The sequence below is a fragment of the Aptenodytes patagonicus genome, chromosome 3 (assembly GCF_965638725.1).
Source record: "Aptenodytes patagonicus chromosome 3, bAptPat1.pri.cur, whole genome shotgun sequence".
NCBI classification, from domain to species: Eukaryota; Metazoa; Chordata; class Aves; order Sphenisciformes; family Spheniscidae; genus Aptenodytes; species Aptenodytes patagonicus.
The window spans coordinates 39,481,704-39,509,688 of record NC_134951.1 but is presented as its reverse complement, the minus strand read 5'-3'; the positions used below and the strand labels follow the sequence as shown (position 1 = coordinate 39,509,688).

Below are 27,985 nucleotides of genomic sequence, written 5' to 3'. Positions count from 1 at the left end.
GCTTATCTAAACAAAGAAAAGATAAAGGTATCTCAGCCCTGATAATACACATGGCAAAGGCAGTGGGAACTCTCCTTTTATAGGGTCAAACTGAAAGTTTTCAAGAACAATACCCACATCCTCAGAACATCAAAAACAACTACCCAGTATTTGGCGATGCTCAAAGTCATATGTAAAAATTCTCTGGACTCCAGCCTCAGCTTCCCAAGGCAGCAAGATGTATTGGCTTAAGTAAGCCTCCAGCAGCAAGAATGACCAGTTTCCCACCACCAGAGACAGCTGACCTAATCGACCTGCCAGATGGCATGCAGATGACAGAAGTGCTATGAACGTGCACTTCCACCACAGAGGCAGAAAGAGTTCCCAGGCACTTGATTTGCTCTCCAGTACTTGGATGCATAAGTCATACTTCTGTCAGGTCGTAAAACCTGGCAGTTTAAACTAGACTACCTCCCTTCTTCAGAGGCTTTATGGAGATTTCACAGTACTGTTACAGGTTCAGGTTAACAGGTAACCAGCAGCACCATGCCATTCAGATTTTTGATCCTCTAAATCTTTCGAGAGTCATGGAAATGAAAGCTACAGAAATCAACTGGTAGTAAGACATCAGTGAAACCTAACGTTCCAAGATGAAAAAGAAAACAAATCCTGTGAATCCAGGCAATCTGAAGAAAAAGTACTCATAAGGGGGGGAAGTGAATATTTAAATATGCTTACAATGAAAGACAAACCTCCCTCAACTTAGGCCTTTGTGAAGCATTACATTACGGCATCTTTTCCCAATATGAGTTATCCAAACTTAAACACAAAATACAAAAACTACCACAGAGACTTTAAAATATTTCAATGCTCTTCTGAAGCTAAGAAAACATGAACTCAGTAATCTAACATGCAGAAATTGTCAAGGAACACTTCCCTAGTGCTGACCTTCAACTTTTTCCATCACTGATCAGGGAGTATGGCATACTCTCAATTCATGCAGGTAAACAAGGAAAGAGACACTTTAATAATGAAGTTGGGATCTTTATATGCAGGGCTATTATGAAGGAAAGGCAAAACAGACTAATTCAAAATGCTTGATCAAGATAGAGAGCTGGCAAGCTCCATGTTTTAGAAGGTATCCAAGGACAGCATGGCAGTTGTCATGAAACAAAGCAAGATTTTTTTTTTCCAATTTAAAACTATTAGATATTATTTTAACATCTTTCAATGATTTAAGTAAATTTATAATTCATACACTTGCACCAAAAATGTAACTCAGTTAAACCAAAACCTGATCAATCCACTAACAATCGTGTAAAAAACAGTCCTGCTTCATTCAGTGCATTTTAAAGAGTTCTTAGTATTAATGCTTTTAAAAATCCAAATTAGTGATTTCTGAACATCATGAATCTTCATGGGTTTTCTATTATTTTGAAATTTGAAAAGCATATTGGATTTATAGTAGCATTTTTAGTAGAACAAAAGCCATTTTATTCATATAACTCTTCAGAACAGTACTGATGCTTCCACCATGTCACTTAACCACAAGAACAGCTCAAAAACCGGGTGACATTTACATGTATCTACCAGTATTGTAACTGATCACTTATATCAACAGAGTGCTTATTTCCTTAGTCATAATCAAAACTGGACACAAGAGGTATTTGTTGGCAAAGGACAGAACAGCGTAATACTCTGTGTTCATGTCATAGGAGATATTTCAAGAGATATTTGCATGTTTTTCCATGTACACCAATTGGCATTTTAGGAACTTTTTTTGTTTTAGCTTCAGGGGGATAAAAGAGCTTAAAGATTCTCATACAAGTTTTTGTACTCCAAACGCTGTAGTTCTTTGTAAGTAACAAAGACCATCATCACCAACCAGCAATTTTCATTGTTAATTCAAGTGGCATGCAAAGAGTGAAACAGCCCACAGTGAAAAGCATTCAATTAAATTCTTTTTAATGATCTGCAAGCATTATCAGAAGACACAAAGAACATTTTAAAATGTGAACTTTATGCTGAGTGTCCTTTTAAAAGCTAGCAGCACAAAATATTTTTTGAACAGACCAGACATCTCTGTTGCATCCTGAACAATAGTACATCATTTTGTTGTCCATGATTTTTGACTCCCAAGTTTTGCAAACGCTGATACATCAAGACTTTTACCACTGTTGCACTGTTCATATAAAGTCTGAAAGTTAATAAAAACACAGGTATTGAGGTGAACACAGTTGTATTGCACATGAATTCAAACTATATCCTTATAACAAACTTTAGCACTTGAATTAAGTCATCACATACTGAAATATTCCAAATTCCATACTAAAATTTCTCTCTCAAATCAGAAAATAAAGATACACTTAAGACAGCATAGTTGTACCAGTTGTAATGCAATGTAGCACCTAAAAGAAACCACATACACTGACTTAGCAGCATGAGCAAAGGTATAGAGCTTCACAAGTTGGCAGAGAACAAACTAATTACCAAGATTTAAGATCAAGTTTACTCCATTAATTGCCTCTGATGTGGAAACACCAGTACGGAAGAGCGGGGTATTTGCATACTCAGGGTGAGCAAGCTTTATATGAGAGAGGAAAATCAGCGGCCACAAACATAGCCACATCACAATATTGTTAAAAGGATAATCTCTTGTTCACCCCCATATTTAAAAAAAAAATCAGGTATAACTAGGAGTGTAAATGTAAATAAACTTATTGAGATTTACTTTATGCATACTGAATTTGCTTTCTTCCCCATGAAAGCAGCTTAGCATTCCATCTCAACTTATTATATATTTGACCATCATCACCTCTTCTGAGAGACAGGTGGAAAGAACCGAGCTGGCGAAGAGTTACCAAGCTTCTCTTTCAGTCAGTAAACCGAGAGGCTGGAATCATAATACCTCAACATACAGGGACTAATTTACACATAGTGATGCATTAACAGTTCAGCAACTTCCAGGAAGTAGGAACAGTTGCCGTCCAAAAGCTTGCACACTTGACAGATCGATTTAGATCATTTTTCCATAATGATGGTTCTTAAATTAGAAGACCTACTACAGTTTTTGGGCAGCTTAAAAGCAAAGCAGCACAGTAAGGACTGTTTTAGAGAGGAGATGCTGGGGCAGTGGGGGATTTGGAAATAAAGCAATACAGATATACTGGGAGGTGGAAAGGAAAGAAAAAGCTAAAAATCAAGATTACCATCATCCTTTCAACCCTTCCCATTCAGAAGGATGTGGAGAGATTCTGCACACTTGCAAACAAAAGCACTACAATGTGTAATGTTTTTCCAGCTGTGGTTAAAGCTTTGATATATGTATCCTTTCAGCTTTCACTGCCAAACATTCTAACCTTTGTTTGCATGAACATGTGCTACCAAAGAAAACAGAAAAGAACATTTACTTACCCTAGCAGCTCTAGAAATAGAGTTGGGAGAATTCAAACCAACAAGCTGGCCAAGGATACGTTTCATTTCCTCTGTTGTTCCTTTTGCATTTGGAACACCTGCAGTTAATTTAGAATTATGCTAAAGTTGTATACAACTATGTATAAATTACCAGTGCAGTTTGCAAGAGGTATACAAAAAGTCAGTTTTGAAATGAAGAGTTTAAGAATTAAAATACCAAAGTCTTTTCTGAAACATACATAGGCACCAAGCAAAATAGATTGTTACGCCAGCAAGTGGAAAGTACATGTAAGAGTAAAGCATTTTGTTTTCTTAAACAGAATTATAAATACTATTTAATAAAAATGTATTTTAAAATAAGTGTACCTGTTTGACAATGACTTTGAATTTGAACATAGGGATGTATCAGCAACTCGGAAACAGATATTCTTTGTTTAGGATTTCTTATTAAACAGCGCTGCAAATGAAAAAAAAGAAGAATGCTTTGCCTATAAATTAAGAATTTTCCTAAGAATTAACAGTGAGGATATTTAAAAGACCCTATAGATGCACGTCAGAACTTCTTACTGCCAAACTACATACTCAGAAAGACTCAATGCAAAATACAGTAGCAGATTAACCTAACGGCCTTCATTAGCAATTATCTTCAGAGTGAAGTTTGGCATCCTGTTTTACTCAAGCAACAACGTCTGAAGAGGCGAAGACCAGAATCTACAACATTCTTTTACTCTGAATGACACAAAATGACACTGAAATGTGAAAGTTAAGGGGGATAAGTGTTTCTGGATTTCAGTTTGTTACCTGCTGAACAACACAGTTAGGGCTTGAGTAAAAGCATAGGCCAAGTTTCAAAAGCAGACAAATATGCAGGGTGAGGAAAAGGGATGGCGAGTACAGAAGTTACTGTATTTACTTTGGGTTTTTCAGCCAAAGGAGTTATGCCAGACTGCTTTCAGTATTTACTTGTTTATTTGCTACTAAGCTGAAAATAGACTTTTACTATGGAAACTATATGAGGTAGCTCTAGCTTCATTAAGTCTTCTTTTGGAATAAGGCCTGTTACTACAAGTAGCAGTGAGCATTTATTTGTGAAAAAAGTTTCTCAAGTACAACTCATTCAGTTTAAGAAAATATGCTTTAAATAAAGAAGTTGCCATTATTTGAATCAAGATGAATCTTAAGCAACAATTACCTTTAGCACATCTTGAAGATCCTTCTCAGCAATATCTGGAAATTCTATTTCATAACTAGGATCAACGATAGCATGCATTTTATTAATTGGATTTGTTATATGTTGAAATGGAGTCCTTCCATATGTCATACAGTACAAAATGCATCCCAAAGACCACACATCACTTTTGGGACTTATCTAATATAAAAACAAAGCAATTAAGATTACTCCTTATTTGAGGAACTGTCCCTTCAGTCAATTTATCATATAATTGTACAGTCATTTCATTTAACAGTATATCTATTTTACATTGGATAACAGATCTTAGTAACTATCACACAAAATCACCAAGACAGCATGCCATTATCTACTAAGACAGTGATGTGGCTTCATTCAGTAATATTCCGTAAGAAAGCTACTTTTATTAATTATCTTTGAAAATCAAATTACTTGAACAACTAACTTAAAATAAAATTAAAGGTAGTCCTCAATAAGTTGAGCAGCAGGATTCTAGTATCGGATTTATGAGTAAATACAAATAAAAGCATACTAAATTAATTCAATCCAGAAACCAGTGAGACATCACAGCTATGTCCCCAAAGTGGGAAGCCATAGTTCAGTTCCTCTGGGTTTAAAGGATTCAGATCCAGATTTCAACCACCACACCTGGGCTGTTCCTTACAGGAGGAGTTTCCACTTCTCCTGTTGAAGCTGAAACACTTTAAGAAAAGCACCTTAGGTTGGGGGAGTAGGGGAGAGGGGGGAGGTGGGGAAAGAGGCACACAGAGCGCCTGACTCCCAGCACAATGGTTAGATTTTTGCTTAGATGAGTGAGCTCCAGAACAAGTCTGCACTTTGCATGCAATTTTTAAAAATGTAAAGGTAAAACTTTTAAAGGTAAAAAGTATCAGCCTTAACAAAAGAAATCCATCTATAAAACATTCTATTCTGTGTTTAGAAAGACAAGATTGTGTTCCACTACATCATAATACTTCCATTCAACTGTTAAAAAGTCACAATCTTTAGTGTGTATATGCACATACATATGAATATGGATTATTATTTTTAATACCTTTCCACAAAACTATGTACCCCTTAACTGAAGTTTGACTGCCAATGTGAAATTGCTTTCCTTCAGTACTTTCCTCATCATTCACATTCCATTGCCTGGTGAAGTTATAAAAAGTTCTACAATACACAGTACTCTGTAGCATAGAAAAATTAATAGGATACACAGAACTCATCCATGTGTCCCCTAAAATACTAGACTTCATTGTATCACTTTTAAAATACCTTATTAGGTTTCACATTTCTTGCAAAACCTGCCTCTCACTTAAAAGAATTCAAAAATATGACAATGACGCAAGCATCATCATATCTTGTTTAAGCAAACATACTAACAATGGATTATATCAAAAAGCAAATTCTCTTCCTTTCAGAAAAAGATTTCTAAGCCAGAGTTATTTACGCAGAATGTAGCTGTGTAGCAGCTAGCAGCACCATAAGAGCTCCACCAGTTTTTGGCAGAACGAAGCTAAAACAAAAGGGCATAAGCAGCACAATAGGCAACCAAGAAGTGACTGAGGAATGATTCTCTCACTCGACTCCATGGAAGATCCTCCCAGAAACACCCCCTGAAAGCTCTAGCCTGGAGTGATTTCAGTGCAAAGAAGGACTTGTCAGAGATGCACAGTGTGGTGGACTCTTAACATGCTCAAAAGACTTTTGTAACATTAGTCATCAGTACAGCCTCTGATACGTGAAAGACTGCATGCATTTCACTGTGCTCTATATTGCTGTTCAATGCCATTCACACTGATAACATAGTGGAAGACTTTTATATTTCTCCATAAAAATGGATTTAAAAATATTTTTACATTTATTATCAGTTTAGATATCATTATTGTTACTATCAGCTTCTCCAACGCCCAAGCCTGTGCATCTGTTCTGCTTTCAAATTTACTCATTAATTCAGCACTTACATTTTTCTAAACACCATCTGCAAAATACTTTTAGGTTGTTGAGGTTAACCTTCAATCTCTGCCCACCTTCATTGTGGCACAACGGATTTCCTTGTGTTCTAGTTTCAGTGGAAGATTTTGAGAAAACTAAGACTTCAGATAGATGCCTGAATTACCTTCTTTTTAACATGAAGGGAATAAGAGAAAAAAGATCATGTTACCTTAGATCGAGATTTCCCATTTTCTCCATAGGAAGACATATCTTTTATTGCTTCGGGAGGCATATAATTCATTGTGCCAACCTAGCCATAAAAATGTAAAAATATTCCTTTAAGTGAAGCATGCACTTAATTTAACTCACTTGATAAAAAGTTAGATTTTTGTCTCAAAGCACTGAAAAGCATCTTGAAAATTTGTTTCTATTAAGGCTGAAGGCCACTGTTATTCCGTTCAATAAAAACATCTAAAAATTCATATATATGAATATTTATATATACATATAAAACCATTCAGCATAAAATTCCAGTATTCATTTAAGTTACTACATTAATCAACATAATCAGCAAGTACTATAGCACTTCACAGAAAAATGCACATCAATTTTCCAGAAGTATTTCACCTGAGAATCTTTAATGATGCTTGTCACATCTGGCTGCATTTGGTTTGCAATGCCAAAGTCAATTAGTTTTAACATTCCATCAACTATCAGAAAGTTTGCTGGCTTCAGATCACTGTGAATAATGCCTGTAAAATAGAGTTTAAAATCAATCCAGGTTTAGTCAATCCAAGTTACTACTGAAGTATGGGGGGTTTATTGCTCAATTCCCATAACCCTTGCACAGAGAGAAGGTGCAGATCAGCTTTACCTGGCCAAAACCCAATTATTCTTTGTGGATTTCATAAAAGTATTTCCATTTCTTTTTAAACAGTTAAGACTTGCATGAGTTTATAGTTTGAATTACCACTTATTCAAATCTGCAGGCACCCCAAAATAGCTCCAAGAGACTTGAGTTGCATAGTTTCTCTCAGTTAGGGATAGGCCCTCTAGCTGTATGAGCACACTACCGTACTGAACTGCTGTTCTGGATCATTTCAATGGCCTGTCCACTCCTGTAGCAATCTCTTAAAGAATTAGCTAAGCAGGTACTTAAAATAAAAGAATTATATTGCTTAGTCTGATGTTTTCTGCTTCCTAATCTCAAAGGTACCATTCACTGAGGATTACATACGACTGACCTCTCACAAACCCTACTTACATGATTTATTATGAATTTTGGTTATTATCCATCTAATTAACCATTCCATCTTTATATTTTGCAAAATTGTTTGTTTCAAGGACACATCACGTAGTATGTAGCCTGGGTTTTAGTAGATTTTGCTGTCTTTCTATGTTATTGAATGTTCTAGCGTTCTTGTGCTGTGAAGAGGTGATACTCTGCTACACGTACAGGTCTCTCCACTTTTTCTTAAATAGGAAAAAGATCCAAATCTGCTCTCTCCTTTATGCTATACAGCCAAACAGAATACAGATGCATGCGCTTCAATTACATAGGTAAAGATGAAAGGAAGGCCTGAAGAACTATGAGAAAAAGCTGAAACACTATGTCAAAGTAAAGACGACAAAGCTGTGTAAAAGCTGTCTTTAATGTCAAGGCTTCTTTGAGGAGGTTAAGTGGCTGAAATTTGAGTCTAACGGAGAACAAGCAGTATCGGGAATATACAACGTAGTCTAATACAGAAAAGATGATTTTCTGGCTGTTGCAAGTAAATAGAAAGTATTATATGACAGTGATACTTGGAGATTCCTTTGAGTTAGCAAAGTAAGTCTACCTCTGCATCAAGATTTACTCATCTTTCATTTCACTGAAAATTTTTTTCACAATACAGTAAATACCCATCTTTGAAGATCACTACGCTTGCATCAAAACTAAGAGCAGTACCACCTCCAAAATTTAAAGACATTCATATTATATCTCTGCCATATAACCTATACAAATACCTAGAATTATTTTAGAATACCATATTCATGGATTGTGTGAACAGCTTCCAGCATATTTTTCCAATAGCTCTTTCGTTCCAATGGATCAATGTTTTTTTTCTTTTTGAGCCAGCTATTGAGATCAATATTTCCGCACTCCATTACCATGTAGATATGATGATCAGTAATTTCACTAAAAATAAATGAATACACTTAAGTTAAATTTTAAGGCAACTTCTTTATATGAAAAGATACCGGTTTAATAAAATTAGTGTTTACTCACTAGCCATAGAGGCGGATGATCTTATCACTATGTTGCTGCAGTTTACTCAAATGAGCAATTTCATTCTTATAGCTCTCAACAGTCTGTTGGTCAGCTTCCTCTAGATTCACATATTTGACAGCATACAGCTGCTTCTTTTCATTCAGTACTTGAAACACCTGCAAAACAGTATCGGGTAATAACTTCATTCAATCCTAATTCTGATTTACTATGGTCCTTCATCTCACCACAGCCAGAATTTCAAAGAAAAAGTGTACCTTTCCAAAAGGAAGTAGCAACACTAAATTTACAAAGAAGTTCATACAAGTCAGCATGAAGAAAAATTAAGAAGCCACCAGTTACAACAGAAACAATCCTCTATCAGAAACCATCTTGGTACCACACTGTATTTCACTAGATGTATTTGATCACAAGTCTGAACTGTTCCTAAGATAAAGAATGCAAAATAACACCTCCCACAGATATAAGAGTTTGACCCGCCACTGCACATCCATTTCATCACACCAAGATGATATGGAGGTTAGACCACATGGCACATGAGAAGAGGCTGAGAGCACCGAGTCTGTTCAGTTTTAAGATGAGAAGGCTACAGCTGTCTTCAGCTATTTAAAAGGGAAGGTATGAAAAAGATAGACTCCTCTTGAACCATCAAAGTATGAGAGGCAACAGGCATAGCTAACAAGGAAAATTCCAATTAGGTATCAGGAAACTTTTTTCATCATCATGTAGTCAAACAGGGAAACAGGCTGTCCAGAGAGGCTGTGAAATCTCCATCCTTGGTGATACTCAAAACTTGACTGCAAGAGACCACAAGCAACCTGCTCTATTTTGGTCTTGCTTTAAGTAGACCATTGGACCAAGTAACATGCAGAGGCCCCTTCCATCCTACCTCATTCTATGATTGTATGCTGCCAACACAGGAAGCTTTTCTTCCTGGAGGTCCCTGCTGACTGGAAGCTAGCCAGTGTTATTCCAATTTACAAGAAGGGTGTGAGGGAAGACCCAGGAAACTACAGACCTGTTAGTCTAACCTCGGCTCCTGGAAAAATTACAAAGATCACACTGAGCACTATTGAAGGGCATTTAACGGACAACACAATCATCAGGCACAGTCAACATGGGTTCAACAAAGGGAAAGTTCCGTTTAACCAATTTGATATCCTTCCATAAGGTCACCCACCTAGTGGATGAAGGGAAGACATTAGATGTAGTTTTTCTGGATTTTAGTAAGGCTTTTGATACTGTCCCTCACAGCATCCTTCTGGACAAGTTGTCCAGCTGTGAGATGAGCAGGTTCACTGTGCTCATCAGTGAAGAACTGGCTGAAGGGCAAAGCTCAAAGGGTTGTAGTGAATGGGACTACATCTGACTGGCAACCGGTCACCAGAGGCGTTCCTCAGGGTTCAATTCTAGGGCCAGTCCTGTTCGATATATTTATCAATGACCTGGATGCAGGAGTTGAATGCACCATAAGGAAGTTTGCTTTGATGATACCAAACTGGGAGGTGCTGTTGACTGTCTTGAGGGACAAGGGGCCTTGCAGAGGGATCTAGATAGACTGGAGCATTGGGCAATCAATAGCATGAAATCTAACAAGTCCAAATGCCGGATTCTGCACCTGTGATGGCATAACACCAGGCACAAGTATAAATTGGGAGAGGAGTGGCTGGAGAACAGCCCTGCAGAAAGGGATATGGGGCTGCTGGTTGACAGCAGGCTCAATATGATTCAGCAGTATGCCCTGGCAGCCAAGAGGGGCAAACCGCATCCTGGTGTGCATCAAACACAGCATGACCAGCCAGTCAAAAGAGGTGATTATCCCGCTGTATTTAGCATTGGTGCGGCCTCACCTTGAGTACTGTGTGAGGTTCTGGGCCCCACAATTTAAGAAGGATGTTAAGACACTTGAATGCAAGGAGAGCAACAAAGCTGGTGATAGGGCTGGAAGGAATGTCCTATGAGGAGTGGCTAAGGACGTTGGATTTGTCTAGTTTGGAGAAAAGGAGGCTGAGGGGCGACCTCATTGCTCTCTATGGCTTCCTGAGGAGGAGAAGTGGAGAGGGAGGTGCTTATCTCTTCTCCCTGGTATCCAGTGATAGGACGCGTGGGAACGGTCCAAAGCTGCGCCGGGGGGGTTCAGACTGGACATTAGGAAGCTTTTCTTTACCGAGAGGGTGGTCAAACACTGGACCAGGCTTCCTAGAGAGGTGGTCAATGCCCCAAGCCTGTCAGTGTTTAAGAGGCATTTGGACAATGCCCTCAATAACACACTAACTTTTGGTGAGCCCTCAAGTGGTCAGGCAGTTGGACTAGATGATTGTTGTAGGTCCCTTCCAATTGAAATACTCCATTGTTATTCTATTCTGTTATTCTTTTTGATTTATTACCCTCTGAATTATAGAATCATGTAAGATATGCAACATTTAAAGCCAATTTCCCATCTCTTATGACACATCCGTACTGTTTCTTCTATTACTAGAAAACACACAGCTTGATTGCTCAGTACCACTTTGGTTCTGTCAGTTCCTGCATATGCAAACATGAAACCAAAATAAAAAGTAGGCTTATATTTATGACCCTTTGTGCCAAGTCTAAATAAATATGATTAAATAGATGTGTTTAAAATTTTGAAATCTAGACATACAGGGATTTTTGAACAAAGTTCTAGTCCTATTTTCCATGACTATTTACTGGATTGTAAGACACCTGAAAACCAATAAAGTACACATGCTGTTGACAATACTTGTCACTTAAGATGGCACCTCTGCACTCCTCAGTTTTGCGGAAGAGGAAGTCTATTTTAAGTAAGCATGGTAATTGCAACATGACAGCTTGAGCATATTCCATTCAATTAAGCTACTGATGAAACAACAACTATCAATTATTTTTCATTAAAAAAACTGAAAAGCTATAAAACAAAGTCAATCTTAAGTACCATCTCAGGCACTTAAAGCCAGTTCGGGAAAATCCATGCATTTAACATGGATTGTTAAATAATTTAACAGAGGATTTAGCGGACTGAACTTAAGGATAAGATTAGAAATACTCAGTTCTAAAACTAGGATACTTAAAAAAAGTTTTAAATAGAAATGCTACCATTTAACTTAAGTATCCAATTTATATTTCACTGCAGGCCTCAGTTTAACTAAAAGTAACCATTTCACTTTCATGTGCTGCAGACTGTAAGTACTACATAGGCTGTTACTAAGGATTAACCAATATGTGCATGTATCAAATTTCCCTTACACAAATTCTTAGGCTGTCCCTGTGACTAGTAATACAGTCTTCAGACAGAAGCATACAGGTGAAGGAGAGGCGTGGGAGACAGAAGAAAGCAGGCAGAAGATAAATCTAACTCACGCAAAACTGCTTATGTTGTTTTTGTTATAATTCTTTATCTTCTGAACAAGAGATTTTGCCAAAACTGTTTCTCAAGCTCCCATGACCCCAATTTTCCTCATAAAAAGCAGCTCACTCACCACTTCAGTTATACCTACACTCCACTTCTCGCACAAGTTACAGAAGACTTCAGTAATAAGGGATGGTCTGTCCACTTCAGGAACTTTCAATCAACCCTACAAGCCACACATTTCCCAACAATCTAATCACACTGCCCTAAACAATAGCCTCTCAAATTCAGATGTACAATAATACTGCAGCACATCTCTTATAACAGAAAAGCTGATTTTCTTAGGAATTTTAATACTCACTCCACCATAGAAACTGTTACCTTCAAGAGCATACACCATCTACCTTCAGGCCTTTACGTAGAAACCAAAAGGAAGTGGGCTCCCACCATTGTTTACTAATTTAAGTGATATTTTTAGATGCTCATGAGAGTTGGCTCATCACTTTTTCCTATTTCTGTAACTTCTCTTCAATGTTCTGACCACATCTGTTCAGAATTTCTGTTCACTGTTTATTACTTCAACACCCCCCTTTATCTACCCACTGTTTTTATTTTATTTCTCCACTAAAATGAACAGTACTGTGCTTAACATCCTGTAATAATTGAGACATCATTTTCATAGTAAGACATTAATTCAGTTATTATTGCTTGCTACCTGAGGACTCAGATAAAACAGCATTGTACCAAATCTAACCTGTGCGCTACGTTTCTTCTGCATCCGTGAGGGATAAAGTCTAAGCCTAGCATTAAAACAACAAATTTCTAGATTCTCTGGGTCACTCAAACACTTTATACATGTTAGTACTAGGCACTCCTTATTAGACAACTTCAACATGTATGTTTACAATACAACTACTACTGTGTAAATGTTTAAAAGGACAAAAGAGCATCTTACCTTACTTGAGCCTCCACTACCTATTTGCTTTAATATGGTATAAACCTTGCCTTTGATGGCAAGACATTCGTGTGAAGGTATAGAAGCTGGAACCTGTGTACATACAAAAAAAGTTAAGAAAATAACTATTGGTATGCATGCAGCGGAATGTGGTAAAGCTCTGCTTTTTAATTTTTAATTTAATAATTTAATTTTAATGTTTTTAAGTTAACATGCTTTAAGTTGTCTTGGTCTTTCTGAACAAGATAAAGTGTGGTAAAGCTAAACTTTAAATATGTTTGTCTTGAAAGCTGAATATCCCCATAGCAAAAGTATTTGTATAGTGATCATCACTTGGCATGTGACATCATTGAACTCTTATAAAAAGATACCAATGCTCCACATGGGAAATCAAGAACAGGGTGTTCTTTAATAAGGCTTCTCAGATCATTAGAGACACCTCCCTCTTTACAGATAATGTTGGAAACTAGACTAATTTCAGTCACAGCATGCAACTAACTTAGAGCTGTACTCAAATCACTTACTATTTTATTTGACACTAACTACTAGCTAGCAGACTTCAGTGCTGTGAAGCTGAAACAGCCTGTGTTGCCTGTACCTGCTACACCAGGTAGAACAGCCACAAATTTTAAATATTAATCCTCTGGTAGGAAGCTTAAACCTATCCCCCAATTCTATCCACAATTGGGAAGATTCCTACCTGAATGTGCAACCCATCTAAGGTAATCCATTTTTACATGATTTCAGGCAAATGCATCAAAAACTTGTGAAATCTAACAAAATGGAGGAGGAATGTAATTCTTCATTCTTTTACCTCCCTCAGACTCTTATGGTTTCTAAGACACACTGTTTCTTTTTCTGGGTACTCCACCGTAGTGGGTAGCACCACTATAAAACCATAGCAGAACAAAAATAGTGACTAGTTCTTGCCTCTGTCATGAAGTAGGATCTGAAAAGGCTTAGATTTCAGACATAAAGGCTTCAGGATTTTGACACAACTGAACTGATTTTTTCAAGAGCTGACTTATTTTACCTAAATTCAGACATACATATGAAAAAACAGTTATTTTGAGAAGAAGCAATACAGAGTACTTGGCATTACTCATCCAGAAAGATGAACAGCAACTTTAGATTAAAACAAATATATACATACATATATTTAACCTAACGTAGTCTCCAAGGAAAATATGTACTGAAAAATGGCAGAAGACAGCCTAAAATTGTTACCTGCAAGCCAACTTGATTTTGAAATGGAGTTGCTGGAGTATGGGGTAGGAAATATGGGAGCTGGCTGTAGGGAGTAGAAATTTGACATCCTGGTAGAAAGTTGTTCTTTACAACTGGTGTTCTGAAACTAAAGGAAATTATGAACAATATCTGCATTTAGTTATATTTTTTTAAAGATTATTCTAACAAAGTTGAAATCTTCAGTGCTTCTTGAAAGTTAAACCCTACTGATTAGCAAAAGCGCGAGTCTCTGCTACATTCAATAATTACCATTAAGATCACTTCAACTTCTTGACTTAGAAGTCCTTTAGAAGTACACTTAAACTCTAATATACTTAGGAAATATTTCTTAAAACAGTAACTAATTAAATCCCCATCTTCAGATACTAGCTGGCACTCCCCCCACAAACTGGAAAATGAAAGCACCATATAACTAGAAGAGCTGACAATAAGACAGCAAGATAGTCTGAGCCACAGTTAGCTTTCTTTAGCTTATTGTTCTTTATTAAAAACCTTTTTAGATGAAGAGGCTTTTTTTAAAGTGAGCATATTGAGACAAATAACTTCAAGGCAATCATGATGTTCAAGAGCTTTAGCTACACTGTGTATGAGCAGAAAGAGCACGTATTTAAGAAAACTAAAGATTGCAAGAAAGCCTGTATGTTTTTTGATTTGTTCCCTTGATGTGTCTACCATATATTTAGTTATATTACCAAATATACTTTTTTCCCCACAGTATTTACAGAAATTGATGCTAAGATCAGAACTGGAAAAGAATTTATATACCTAGGACTTTTTTGTAGAAAATAAAATGACAAAAGTTTGGGAAAAAAAAAAAAGTCAAAACCAGTCAAAAGCACTGTTCTCACTGAACACAAAAGCACTCAACAATTCTTATTGGATGCGGGGGGGAACATTGTCACTGAGGATGAGGAAAAGGCTGAGGTACTCAATGCCTTCTTTGCCTCAGTCTTTAACAGGCAGACCAGTTATCCTCAGAGTACTTGGCCCCCCGAGCTGGAAGACAGGGACAGCGAGCAGGATGAACCCCCCATGATCCAAGAGGAAGCAGTCAACAACCTGCTACGCCACCTGGATGCTCACAAGTCTATGGGGCCAGATGGGATCCACCTGAGGGTGCTGAGAGAGCTGCTGGTGGAGAAGCTTGCCAAGCCACTCTCCATCATTTATCAGCAGTCCTGGTTAACAGGGGAGGTCCCGGACGACTGGAGGCTTGCCAGTGTGACGCCCATCTACAAGAAGGGCCGGAAGGAGGATCCGGGGAACTACAGGCCTGTCAGCCTGACCTCGGTGCCGGGGAAGATTATGGAGCGGTTCATCTTGAGGGCACTCACAAGGCATGAGCGGGACAACCAGGGGATCAGGCCCAGTCAGCACGGGTTCATGAAAGGCAGGTCCTGCTTGACCAACCTGACCTCCTTCTATGACCAGGTGACCCGCCTAGTGGACGAGGGAAAGGCTGTGGATGTGGTCTACCTGGACTTCAGTAAGGCCTTTGACACCATCTTCCCCAAACCCACAGACACTTGCATCATGGGAACCAGACTGATATACAGTTATCAATCTAAAAAGCTTGTCAGCCACAAAAACCAAGGCATCCGAAAGAAAGTGTCATGTAGCAGGGATCAGAGAAAGATGTAAATGCTGTAATAAGGACTTAGTGATTTGATGGTGTACTTCTAAATGCTGAAAAGCTGACAGGGAAGACAAAGTTCCCTAAACGCAATCTGAATCTTCAAGTCAGGCACTTTACATCAAGTGTTGGAAGCGCTCTCAAATCTTGTTTGCTATCTGAACAGAAAAGCTTAAGAAACCCTGTTGGAAACTGCTGATGTCTTTCCAGAGATTGACTACCGTTCATAAGTGTGCAGCTCAAAGACGTGGCTTACCAGTCCATATAGTCATTATAGGTGGTGCTTGGTGTTCCACAAACATGTGATGGATCACGTTTCTTAGAAACAGCATCTGATGGTGATAAACCTCTTGAAACAGGATAACCAGATTGTTCAAGGCTCGATTGTTTTCCCTACAGAGGGCAAAGCAAGATATTATTCCACACAAGGAACCACAATTAAGAACACAGAAATAACTTTTTCAACATGTGAAAGCTGCTGCAGCTAGAAAACCACTACATATTCCTGTTACTTTACCTCTCTATAGCAGCTTTTCTGTGTCACTTCTTGAATTGGCCATTTTTTTCTGGCATTAACACAGTTTAGTTTAATCTGATCCAACTGCTTTCTATAGCTTTCACCAGAACTAGACTGTTGCTGTTGACTTTCCAGACTCCTTGGCTCTGGTATCTTCAGCTTCTGATGCTGGACTTTTTCTGAAAAAAATCATATTATTAAAGAGGCTTGATATTTAGTACTTGAAAGTTTCTGGCAGATTTATCCCACCATTTCTAGAAGAATTTTACCTCATTTTCTGTATCAGAATAAGTGAACACAGTTGCCTTACTGTAATCAGGCATTAATGTCATCTTCAGGATTCATATTCAGTTCAGTGTAGTAACATGGCAACTTTCTTCAAAATCTTAGGATACCACCATAACAGTAACAGAGATACAACTGTTTCCTTCACCAACACACAGAACAAGATCATATTCATCGTTTGTACTACCACATACTGGGACACTGAGCAGGTTTATAAAGCATTTAAGATAAGCTTATTGCAATACTTCAAATTAGAAGTGTGTTGTCTGTGACAATAGGCAACCTATAATCCAGTGGAATGACTGAAGCCAGAGGCATAAAGGGACAAGGCATACTCCATCTCATGGTTCCTTTTGCAGAGGTAATAGGACATTGAATTGATGGAAGACTGCAGGACAGGCTGCAAATAGCACAGCCTAAGAGTGTTCCTTCACGTGCTCATTCGGTTTTCTTTTCAAATGACTAGAAAGCAGTGTCTCATGCTAAGCAGAAGTTGAGTGCAGTTCAGCCATTGAAGGACTGAGCTACTACAACCAGCATCTCATTTGGAAGCTTGAATGAAGCACAAACAAAGTATGACCTGAAACCCAAACTGTTCCCCATGCAAGTCAATGGGAAAGGTTTCGCTGTGGGGTTGAGGGGTGACTGAAGTTGAAAAAAGTCACCATTTTTCAAATTAAATCTTTTTCTTTCCTACAATAGGTAGGTATGTATATAATCCTAAATCCAACTCTTGCAATATTATTAGACATTTTCACCTAATTTCTTCAGCAGGATCAGAAATCAGAAAGTCATTTAGGGAACTAGATTTCTGATGAAACACAGAAGTAGCAAGTAAGAGATTAGTACACATATTCCATGGCGTTGGTGCTAAGTCATCAGTAGTAACCTCCTAAATTTTACCAGCCCTGAAATACTTGCTATAAATCTGAGTTGTTTATAACATTACCCAGAAAGACCACCATGTAAAGTAGTCTCACGCCACCCCTATTTCTATGTCTTGAGGTGACTTCACACGACAGTCAAACTCCATGCATTAAATGAATACTTAAGTAGAGCTTAGGTTATTTCTGGAATACACCAAAAATGTCTGTTTCTAAAATAAGTTAAAAGTCATTCCCCAAAAATATGTTAATAATGCAATAAGAATCTCAGCCATTCAAATAATAGCAAAACTTAGATTTCTTTAAAAAATGAAATCTCTAAAAATTAGACAGAAGCATCATCATGTGCTATCTTTACAGATAATCAAGGAGCACAAGGAACAATACAGTTAAGACTGAAACACCATGTTTAAAGCAAGAGCATTTACAGTAATCAAAAGTGTAACAGTGCATTTGATTAATACTGAAATGTAATAAGCCTCTAAAGAGTACACGTTTATTTAGTACAAGTGTCTTTCACACAAACAAAGGATCCCTGCAGCACAAGTTCATAAAATGGATTACACTCAGTATGTGGAAAGAACAGTGAAAATAATTCAGGGGTTTTTGCAGGACATAGGAGAAAAGGGGCAAACAATTTGCCTTTTGACAAAGCGTTTTCATACTTTTGGGAAACCTCATCAGAAAATAACCATGACATTAGAGAAACTTATTTATTTGATACTTTGCCCAAAGGTTAAGATGCATGCATATGCTGTGGTAAAACTCAGGTGAGGAAAACACTATATTACAAGTTAAGAAATGCCCAAAGTGACATAAATTTAACATTTAGAAGTAAATGTGCATGGGGCAGTGAAGCTGACCAAAGACAACAGATACTTAACAGAGTAAAGTATACTTAACCAAGAAAAAGACAAGAGAAGAAAGCTTCTGACCAAAGCAGAAGCCGGTAATTCAGATATGTGAACAATCCTAATATGAGAAATAGTCTGTGATACATAAACAGCAGCAGAAAAAGCTACATAGAGTTTCATGTACTAATGGGTAAACAGGATAGAAAGCAGAATGCTGAAAGCAACAGATGACACGGATGTTCTGCATTCAGAGAAAACTGTAGGAGTGAAAGACAATGTCATGGTCTCACCTTTTTAAGTTTACTTCAGCCAAAGCAATCTCAGAGTAAACTTCAACAAAAGAAATTAGAGCTCTGGCATCTATAGGGTAAGCTAGGAGTATATACAAGGAAAGTGACAGGAGAAGCAAACTACTATAATTTGAGTCTTGTCAAAATCTAAACAGACTACCCCTCAAGAGCATTATAATCCTTAGTTTGAATTTCTCTCAGCCAACATCCACCTTTTCTTTTTCATATAAACTAGCGCCGTTATCTGATATTCTCGCAACATTTTTCTACGCTCAGTCTGGCAAGTCTTAAACTGAAACCTTGCACTGTTGCTATTTCAATGCCTATTTATGTTATGTGTATTGTAAGAGCTAAGCAGATAATGAATTAGCACTATACATTGGCATTTTACTTCAAGCCCAGCACTCCACACTTTTGGGCAGTGTTGCAGTGGGGATTTTTGTGGGGTTTTTGAGTTTGTTTTGGTTTGTTTGTTTTGGGTTTGTTGGGGTTTTTTTTCTCCTTACATTCACAGGTACCACTCAAAAGCCAGATTTTAATTAAATGGTCCTCAATTCCAAGCAGACCAACTTTTTCACTTTTTGAAGAATATTTTATTTAGCAATGCATTTTTTTTTAAAAAAACAGAACAGCAAATTTTCAGTGCTTATTCTATTTCAAATTACTAAAAAATCACATATTAATAGTTACCTTCTCTTTTCATCGCAAGACTTGTATCCATTTTGTTTTTGAGAGTTACAGTTGAATTGGTAGCCGTTTCTAAGCTGTTCTCATCCAACATCTGCAACTGTAAAGAATTTTTTTCTTGTAAGGACTAAAGAAAACAAAAAGCATCTTAAAAAGAATCAAAGGAGATCCCAAGCATAGTACCCAACAGACATTTCCTTATGATAATTAATGATCAATACACCACAAAGCAAATATGCTTCAGAAAACAGTGCAGGGTACACAGACAAGTATTACTGATACTATTTTTAAATCCATCAACACTCTGAATTTCCATCATACAGTTTCTATAACAAAGACCTAAATGCTTTCTATTCTTGAATTTTCTTTCGGGGGATGGGGACACAGGACATGAAAATGCAAGCATAGCTTGAAATTAACCTCTATCGAAAGCCATAATTTACAGCACCATAGAGCACTTAATGAACTCAATTAAATGGACTTCACTGAATAGGGCACTTCCCATGATAAAACGCATGACTACAGCTGAAAGAGCTCCTGTAGGCAAGATGAAGTCTGTTTATCCCGTCTTCATAAATCATACGACAGATTTTTAATACCCCCCCATTTCTCCCATCAGATGTATTGTTCAGAGAAAGCTCTTTCTTCATGCCTGATTATGCATAACAATTTTCAAATTTAAAAGCTACAATGAACGTTTCTATTCACAACTGATTACTTAACATAAAGGAAAATTCTAGCTTATTTCTTTCTTGAATTGAAAAAAGTGTTATTCTTTTCCTTTCTAATACCATAGGACAGCCAGGTAGAGTTCCTTATATCTACTTTAAAAAGATTTAAGTTACCTGTAAGTCTCCCAGGTCATATGAATCACCCCCACTAGATTTTGGTTCTGATTGTGGAAAAGGTGCAATGAAGGCTGTACATCTGGAGTTGGATATTTGCCTGTTGAAATAACATTGTTAATTACATAACATGCCAACATATAACATAATGATTGCCTTCTGTGAACCAGTTGAAAAAGGCAGTTGTGTGAAGACTTTTGGCTATAAGTTTCAAATATACAGAAAAGCAGGTCCACTCTGACAGCCAAGTGAGAAACAATACAAAAAAATCTGTCACAATGCCACCATCATCCTATGAAATGACAGGTGACTTAATCAGTTGTCTTCCATAGAAAACAGTAATAAGCTACGGCTAGGATCCTAAACCCCAATGGTGTGTTCCAAAGTAAATTTTGAAATACTTACAGAACAATGCTATTAAGTGAAATAACTTATCCCATTACTTTCACAGATTCAGAGTATTGGGCTTTAACTAACTTCTGAGAGGCTAAGTATGCAGTTTTTACTCCTTGGTTACGTATTTCTCCGCAAAGTTCCCATTTCTGCATGAATTTAATCACACAGCAGTAAGGGAGGAAAAAAGTTAGCATAACAGACTTGATTGGGTGACAGCCGGGGGAGCTTTCTCCTCTGTTTACTTTCAAACTATGCTCCAGTCAGGTAACATGTAGCAGAGTGCTATTTTAGTTGGCAGATTCTTCCAACTGCTGAACAGTTAAATGAGCATTTATTCACAATAAAATGAGCATAACCACTTTCTTAATATAATCATTATCATATGGATTACGTTAAAAATGAGGATTTAAAAATCTCTTGGAAGTTACAAGACTGCCTTATATCTCACTTTAGAAACTGGAATACACAGATGTAAAGGTATTTTGAACAAAATTTATTTTTGCCTTAGTCTCCATTTCTTTTGAGCCTACTGATTAGCCAGAACAAGAAATTGATCTTTGCATGCTCTCATACAAAGAATCTGAGTAGTAAGGTAGGAAGTAGGTTATTGCAATGCCTATTGCAATGACAATGACTATTTGTCAATAATCTTTAAATCAATTTTAACATTCTTAACATCTGACATTTCCACTATCCAATAAAAACACTGTTGAAAAGGAGTATTAAAATCTGTTGTGCTGTAGTAAACCAAATAACCATACCTCTTCATGACACCAGCTGTAAGTGGGACATCTGTCTTCTTCACATCATCACCAGCATCAGTTACTAGTTTAACAGGAACCCTCCCAAAGGGGCAGGCCTAAGAGTAAATGGAAAGTTATCAGGTGTGTAAAGCAAAATGAAAAGTTTAAGATTTTGAAGCAAAATGTTACATGTTCTACCTGGTTAGATTTGTTTAGTGGTCTTAATGGATTGTGGTAATTAACTAGAGCATCAAGTTCCTGTGACTTCTCCTCCCTGAAGGCAAGAGAAAAAAAACCAAAAACCAACACTGTAGTGTGTGTTTGGTTTTGGTTTAAATGACATTTTAAGCAATTAAATAAGAAATCAAGCCGTTACCCAAGCAAAAGTCTGGTAACAGTAGAAGAATTTTCACCAGAATCATTCCTTTTTATGCTTCTGTGATTTCCAGCTATGCTCTGAAGTCCAGACTCTTGTGTACTTGATACTGTAGGTAAATTAATTAGAATTATTCAGATAATACTACAGATTGCATTTGTTTCAAAAGAAAAAAAATGTTTCCATAATACATGAAATTTAAAAATACATACATTTGCAGTAATCTAGTATCAATGACATATCACTATTTTCTACTGAATGACAGACATTTTATATAATTACATAAGATATGGTAATTCAGATAAAAAAAGAAAAAACCCAACCGCAGACTTACAACCAGAAGGAGCTTTCCAGGATAAGCACAAAATGGCCTGTAACAATTAGCTAAATATATTAGCTACTTGTTTTCTATGCAGCTATTGTTGTAAACTATGTTTAAACACATAAAAGGGAGATTTGAGATGTCCAAAGACTATCCAAGCAATTTAACTTCTAACGGAAAAACCTCACTGTTAATCTTATCCTATATGTAGAAGGAGAAACACAAGCACCAAACACACTGGTTTAAATAGTATCTTGGGGGAGTGACGAAGAAACCCACACTTTCAGAGCAAGACTATTTTCCAAATCTACATTCTGAGAATAAACCTCCACTCTAAAACAGCATCATCCGAGGGATGCTTCCAAAGCTTGCTCCATGAGGACTCCTCAGAAGATTTAAAACTGCTTACATTTGGATTCTTTTGTTGTTCATTCCAATTATTTATCAGCACACGTGATGATGACACCCACACCTAAATAACTATAATAAAACCTAAATTAAGCATCAAAACCCAGCTTGTTTCAGAGGTAGTATCTCAAAGGTACAACTGTCTAGACAATCCTTACAAACTCCCTGCTACTGCAGAGACCCAAGATATTGATAATAGCCCTGACCTGTCCTGTTCTCCTCCTGCTGAACACCTGCTTTTGGGCTCTGACTTCATTTATGTGGTATTTAATTTTGATACAACATTTTTGTGCTACCTCAGTTATGTTTCTGTAGATCCATGTGGATTTAAAGCATTTAACGGGTGCCTGCAATTGCAAAAGCATGCAGTCTTTTCAGTTCTAGTGAGTTATAAAAAAGTAGCAATCACAACATAAATAGGTAAGTCTTTCACAGGCATACCTTCTCCTTTAGGTTTTTCAGCACAATTGGTGGAAGGCTGCATACTAAATCCCTAGAACTACCTACTGTGTCAGAAGTAGAAGACAGGAATCAGGACATCAGAATTACCAATCATCAATTAAACACTTGTTTTTCTCCCTCAGATTCTCCTTCCCCCTCTTAGAAAAAGAGGCACTTTAAATACAGTTTTAGTCATTAGAACCCTAAGAAGCTTCCCAATTTCAGTTACTGCACATGGTTTTCATACTGACAAATCCTAGGCTGAAAGAAATTTCAAAGTCACCTCCAAACCTCCTGACAGAGTTAGGCCACAGGCACATTCCCTTCTAGAGCCAACTCTACTATAACCAGTTGAAGAATTCACTAGCTTAGTGACTTGTTACCAAAGACCTTTTGCTGGTCCCTCCACCTCAATGACCTGCCAACACAGCACTTACGAGAGTAATCCCCAATTCATATCAGGTAAATTCAACTGAATTAGTCTAAGCAATTAGTTGTGTTAAATTAAACCAGTTGATTTCACCGACAGCAAATTTGAGAGTGGTCTTATAAGCTGTGCTCTACTGCCAGGTCAGGGAAGATCAAGGCAGACAATAGCAAACAGCTCATTCACCAGCCCCACCTTCATCCAGCAGAGAATCTTGCTCAGTTATTGAGGATCTGGCAGAAGTTATATGAAGTTGTACATTAATCTTAAAATGAAGTATCAAGTCAACTCCTAGTTACATTATTAATAAGCTTTGTGAAAATAAAGTATATATTTCAGATGTACTTTACAGTAAGCAGAACCAGAAATCAAGTTATTTGAAAAGTCATTCTAGAACCTCAAAACCACAAATAAACAGCTCAGAACAACATGGTCATCATCCAAACTATTTTTGCCTAGAGGTGAAGAAGGCAGGGTCATTTCTCAGATGAACAAGTGACCATGAGAAGTCAGAACACACTAATGCAGATACATCAACACTTTAGTAACTGCCCATGAACACGTGTTGATGTGTTACGATATAGAAAAGGTAGCTTAATTCTTTATTAAGGAACATTGTGGAGTACAAGCTATTTTAAGACCTTTCAGATATACACTAACCTCTTAAATTCAGTTATTTTCCTGACAAACCCTTTTAAAAATTGAAATTAATATCTGATTATGCAGATAGAAAGATCTCTTCCACAGTATTATATTTTTTTATAAGACAATCAGACACCAAGGAACATATATTTTAAAAAAAAAATCAAAGACAACTAAGATACTATATAATATGATCTTCTACATCACATAGGCCTGGTTTTCCTCAGTATAGGAAATTGTTTGCTTGACCAATAAACAGAAGAATTCATGGCTATCCACAGCCTCTCAAGAAATCATAATTTAATAACTTTTTTATATACCATTTCTCTTAACATTTTTAAATTCTGGATCAGTTCATTAAAATTAATTTGATTTTTATTTTGAATCTTCCCATGTCCCCCCTTCTACCTTCAGCCAGCAGAAGCCAGACTTCTGGCAGATGAATATTGCAGTATTAGCTATTTCTAGTCCTTTTTTTTTTATAAACTACTTATGTCAATAGACCGAAATACTCAGTTAAATAAAAAAAAGAACAAGTACCTCAATGTATAATGTAGTTCTAAGTTTTTCTTTACATAACACTGAACGCAGTTTTGAATTAGCAGTTTACCGATCCGGTACCATCACCACCTCACACCCACATCCCACAATTTTTTTCTTTTTTTCATATACACAGAAAGATTTTTTTTGCCCAAGCTTACCACTGGACTCTCACATTCAGTTGGTGATCTACAATACTTTTATTCCTTCACAGTCTGAGACAGCCTATCTGCCTCATACTACTCGTGACTACGGTCGGACTCTATGATCTTAAGGCTCTTTTCCAACCTAAATTATTCTAAAATGATTCTATGACCTACATTTTTTTTTTTAAGTATAAATTATTTTTTCCCAACTAAACATGTTTGATTGCACCTGGTATGTCAAATACTTTAGATTGCTGTGCATGAATGAAAGAGGGGAAAAAGGAATTAAACCAAAGGCTTCTAGACTTGCTGCACAGTTTTTATATTTGCATCACTACACTATAACTGCATATAACTCATCAAAAGCTTTCTGAACAATCTTTTGAAGCTGTGAAGAAATGTATTTACATATACAGCATTCCTGTTTTCAAATAAAAAGCTTTCAAAAGCAGCTCTTTAAATGGAAATACAAAACAGACAAGACTTAAATGCCTATACATTAAAACAGTCTCTATTGCTCCAGAAGGACCATACAAATTCACTTAAAGCCAAGTTCAGTGATTTAGGCCACGTACATCCCTGAGTTTGAGATATTTCAGGTCTAGTATTATTTGCCTTTTAAACTTTTATCTTTAAATAGCTGAATTAATACTTAGCATTTTTCAAATATCTAATGTTACAAGTTCATATAAATGAAAAACTAAATGAGCCTACTCTTCCCTCCAAGTTCACTGCTTCCTAAATGGCAGACGGGCTTTTGCCACGTATTCTCTCATAGGTATTCCCTTAGCTTTGCAGCAAGTAAAGCCAATAATATCAGATAGAAATTGTACAATCCATGAATAATATTCCACAGGATATTCTCCTGTGGCGCAGCACATCAGCTGTGGCACTCACGATGTCTATATCTGATTAATGGTAAACAGAATAGGACCAAAAATAAAGTTTATTAAAAAAATTAATACCATAACTGAATATTATTGCAAGTGTTGCCAAATGTTTGGGGTTCCCCCCCAACTAGTGTTTCACACAAAGGTTGATTCAACAGGAGCCAGCCAAATCTCAAACTACATTCCTGAAGACATATCTCTACGGAAATGAAATCAGACCTAGTTTGCACTAATTCTGTCCCTATACAAAGCAAAAATATGGAAGTGTTAGACACCACTCTTGGAAAAGTTGGTTACATGCACTTCAATATTTAAGTCGAACCACGTTTTTTTTGCTCAATTCCACTCCAAACAAATTTATCTCTTGAAAGCTTCATGAGGTAACTGTTCCCTTATTGAAGTTATATACCCAGCAACCAGTACCAGTTATGTTTTATGATATAGCCAAGCACTTCAATTTTGTACTGATAAATACCTGGGTTTTGTCCATTTGTGAAATAAATACAAAGTTCAAATGGATTATTTTTCCTAGATTTGATTTCACTGAAGTGACTGCCAGAACTTCACCAGCCTGTCACAAGATACACCTCAAAGTAAGCTATCTGTATAGTTTAGTCTGTACATTTCAGTTCTAATTCTTCTCTACAACCAGTAGCTCTTACTTCACACAAGTCTCTACTACAAAGTGCAAATACCTAATGGCAGTCAGAGGAACATCCTCTGCAGAATTAAAGAATCGACCATCCTATGGCTCCTGCAAACTACAGTCACTGTATTGAAGATGGAACCAAATATTGAAGGAGTAAGATTGATAATATAGATAAATGTTTATTAAACAATAGCAGATTATGAGTTCGTATCTAGAAGGGACAAACATTAGAAAGATTTTTTTCAATCTAGAATTACAACATATATAAACTCAACCAACATTTTAAGAAATTGCAATTACCTGCTAAGTTCTCCTTCTCCTCATCTGAAAGCAACTGCTTTTTTTGTGAATGAAAGTTTTGTAGAGCAGTTTCCAACATTTCCAGTGGAACAGCAGAGCACTCTACAGCTTTCTGAAGGAGCTGCTTACACTTCTTCACATTTCCTAAGTAGCAAGGAACACAGAGTTAGAAATCAAGAAATAGAAAACAATTACACTGGGGCAATGTGGTGGTTTTTTTAAGATGTGATTACATTCATGCTGTCTTATGTTCACTTTGCATCATTCTCTGAAGCCATTATTCATCAGGCACTTCCCCCCTTAGATATCCACTTTAAGGATATTGCCTGAAACTAGTTACAAGTGAATCATGTAAGCCAATTTTTCATATGAAGTTCAACACCAACTCACAAAATATGCTTTATGAACTCACAAAACTGCATTCTCAGTATTTGTTTAGTCTTATAGGAACTGTAAGGCAATACAACACAAATTCTAAAATCCATTTTTTTCTATAGTACCAGCAAGGAAAGACAACCTTTATGGACTTTCATTTAGATCTGACCAGATACAAACTTTATTACATATGCATTATAAAACATCTTTAATGCACTTAATAGAAATCAAAGTTAAAAGCAACTGTCATCAAACATCACTACTCCAGAAAGCACTACAGTTAAGAAGAGAGGAGTGAAAAGGAAGGATATTGTTTCATTACAGGTTTACACATTACTAAATGCCATAAACAGAGATTGAAGAGAACTAAGGGGGAAGAGGGGGTGTCGTAACAAAACATATTGAAAGCAATCAGTTTACATATATAAGCATGTGCACATATAGCTATTAAAAAAACATGAGTCAGATAAGGAAAGAAGTGTACTGCAACCAAAATCTTCTCCTTGGTTTAGAGACCATCAGGGCAAACTGTTTTGTTACAGCTGTTAATGCCCTTGAAGTCCCAAATGCCCTTCTTCCTTGGTTCCAAAGCAGCAAAATGTAAACCACTTTGTTCTTATAGGTGCCACATACATATATAATTAAGTAGTTCTTATACTATATAATAGCATATTTCAGAGCTCTGAGGTCTCCAGCACTCAGAACTCCACCGATAACTGAAGTTAGATGTCAATGTTGCCTGCAGTTCAGACCGGGGGGGGGGGTGGGGTGTATATATTAGGGGGAGTGGAGTGTATATATTAGGAACTTATGCTTAAGTAACCTATTTTAAGAATATCAAATGGGTGATGTTGGACATTGAAGCAAGGAAATGCCAAAATAAGATAGACTTAAATGAAATCATAGCCAATTTTGTGCATATTTGTTATGACTTGGTTTTTAACCATATAATCAAATACTATTTTTCTCCAAATCCTTAGCAAGTGGATAGGCTTAG

General features: G+C 36.9%; 1 protein-coding gene across 2 annotated transcripts in view; it reads right to left on the bottom strand.

The window, feature by feature from the left end:
• Window positions 1-1,935: 1,935 nt before the first annotated feature.
• Window positions 1,936-27,985, bottom strand: part of TTK (TTK protein kinase) — a 40,950-nt gene continuing 14,900 nt past the window's right edge. The window contains exons 5-22 of one of the 2 annotated variants that reach the window (XM_076335449.1): window positions 26,614-26,757; window positions 21,849-21,957; window positions 21,671-21,746; window positions 21,491-21,588; window positions 20,334-20,433; window positions 19,492-19,615; window positions 16,489-16,667; window positions 16,228-16,364; window positions 14,318-14,444; window positions 13,091-13,183; window positions 8,787-8,944; window positions 8,545-8,696; window positions 7,145-7,269; window positions 6,747-6,827; window positions 4,586-4,762; window positions 3,760-3,850; window positions 3,394-3,491; window positions 1,936-2,176 (exon numbers count right to left, since the gene is read on the bottom strand). In XM_076335449.1, coding sequence (XP_076191564.1) covers window positions 2,087-2,176; window positions 3,394-3,491; window positions 3,760-3,850; window positions 4,586-4,762; window positions 6,747-6,827; window positions 7,145-7,269; window positions 8,545-8,696; window positions 8,787-8,944; window positions 13,091-13,183; window positions 14,318-14,444; window positions 16,228-16,364; window positions 16,489-16,667; window positions 19,492-19,615; window positions 20,334-20,433; window positions 21,491-21,588; window positions 21,671-21,746; window positions 21,849-21,957; window positions 26,614-26,757 — 2,159 coding nt within the window. In that variant the 3' untranslated portion in view covers window positions 1,936-2,086. The remainder of the gene's footprint in view (window positions 2,177-3,393; window positions 3,492-3,759; window positions 3,851-4,585; window positions 4,763-6,746; window positions 6,828-7,144; window positions 7,270-8,544; window positions 8,697-8,786; window positions 8,945-13,090; window positions 13,184-14,317; window positions 14,445-16,227; window positions 16,365-16,488; window positions 16,668-19,491; window positions 19,616-20,333; window positions 20,434-21,490; window positions 21,589-21,670; window positions 21,747-21,848; window positions 21,958-26,613; window positions 26,758-27,985) is intronic. The other variant, XM_076335451.1, reaches the window with a different exon arrangement.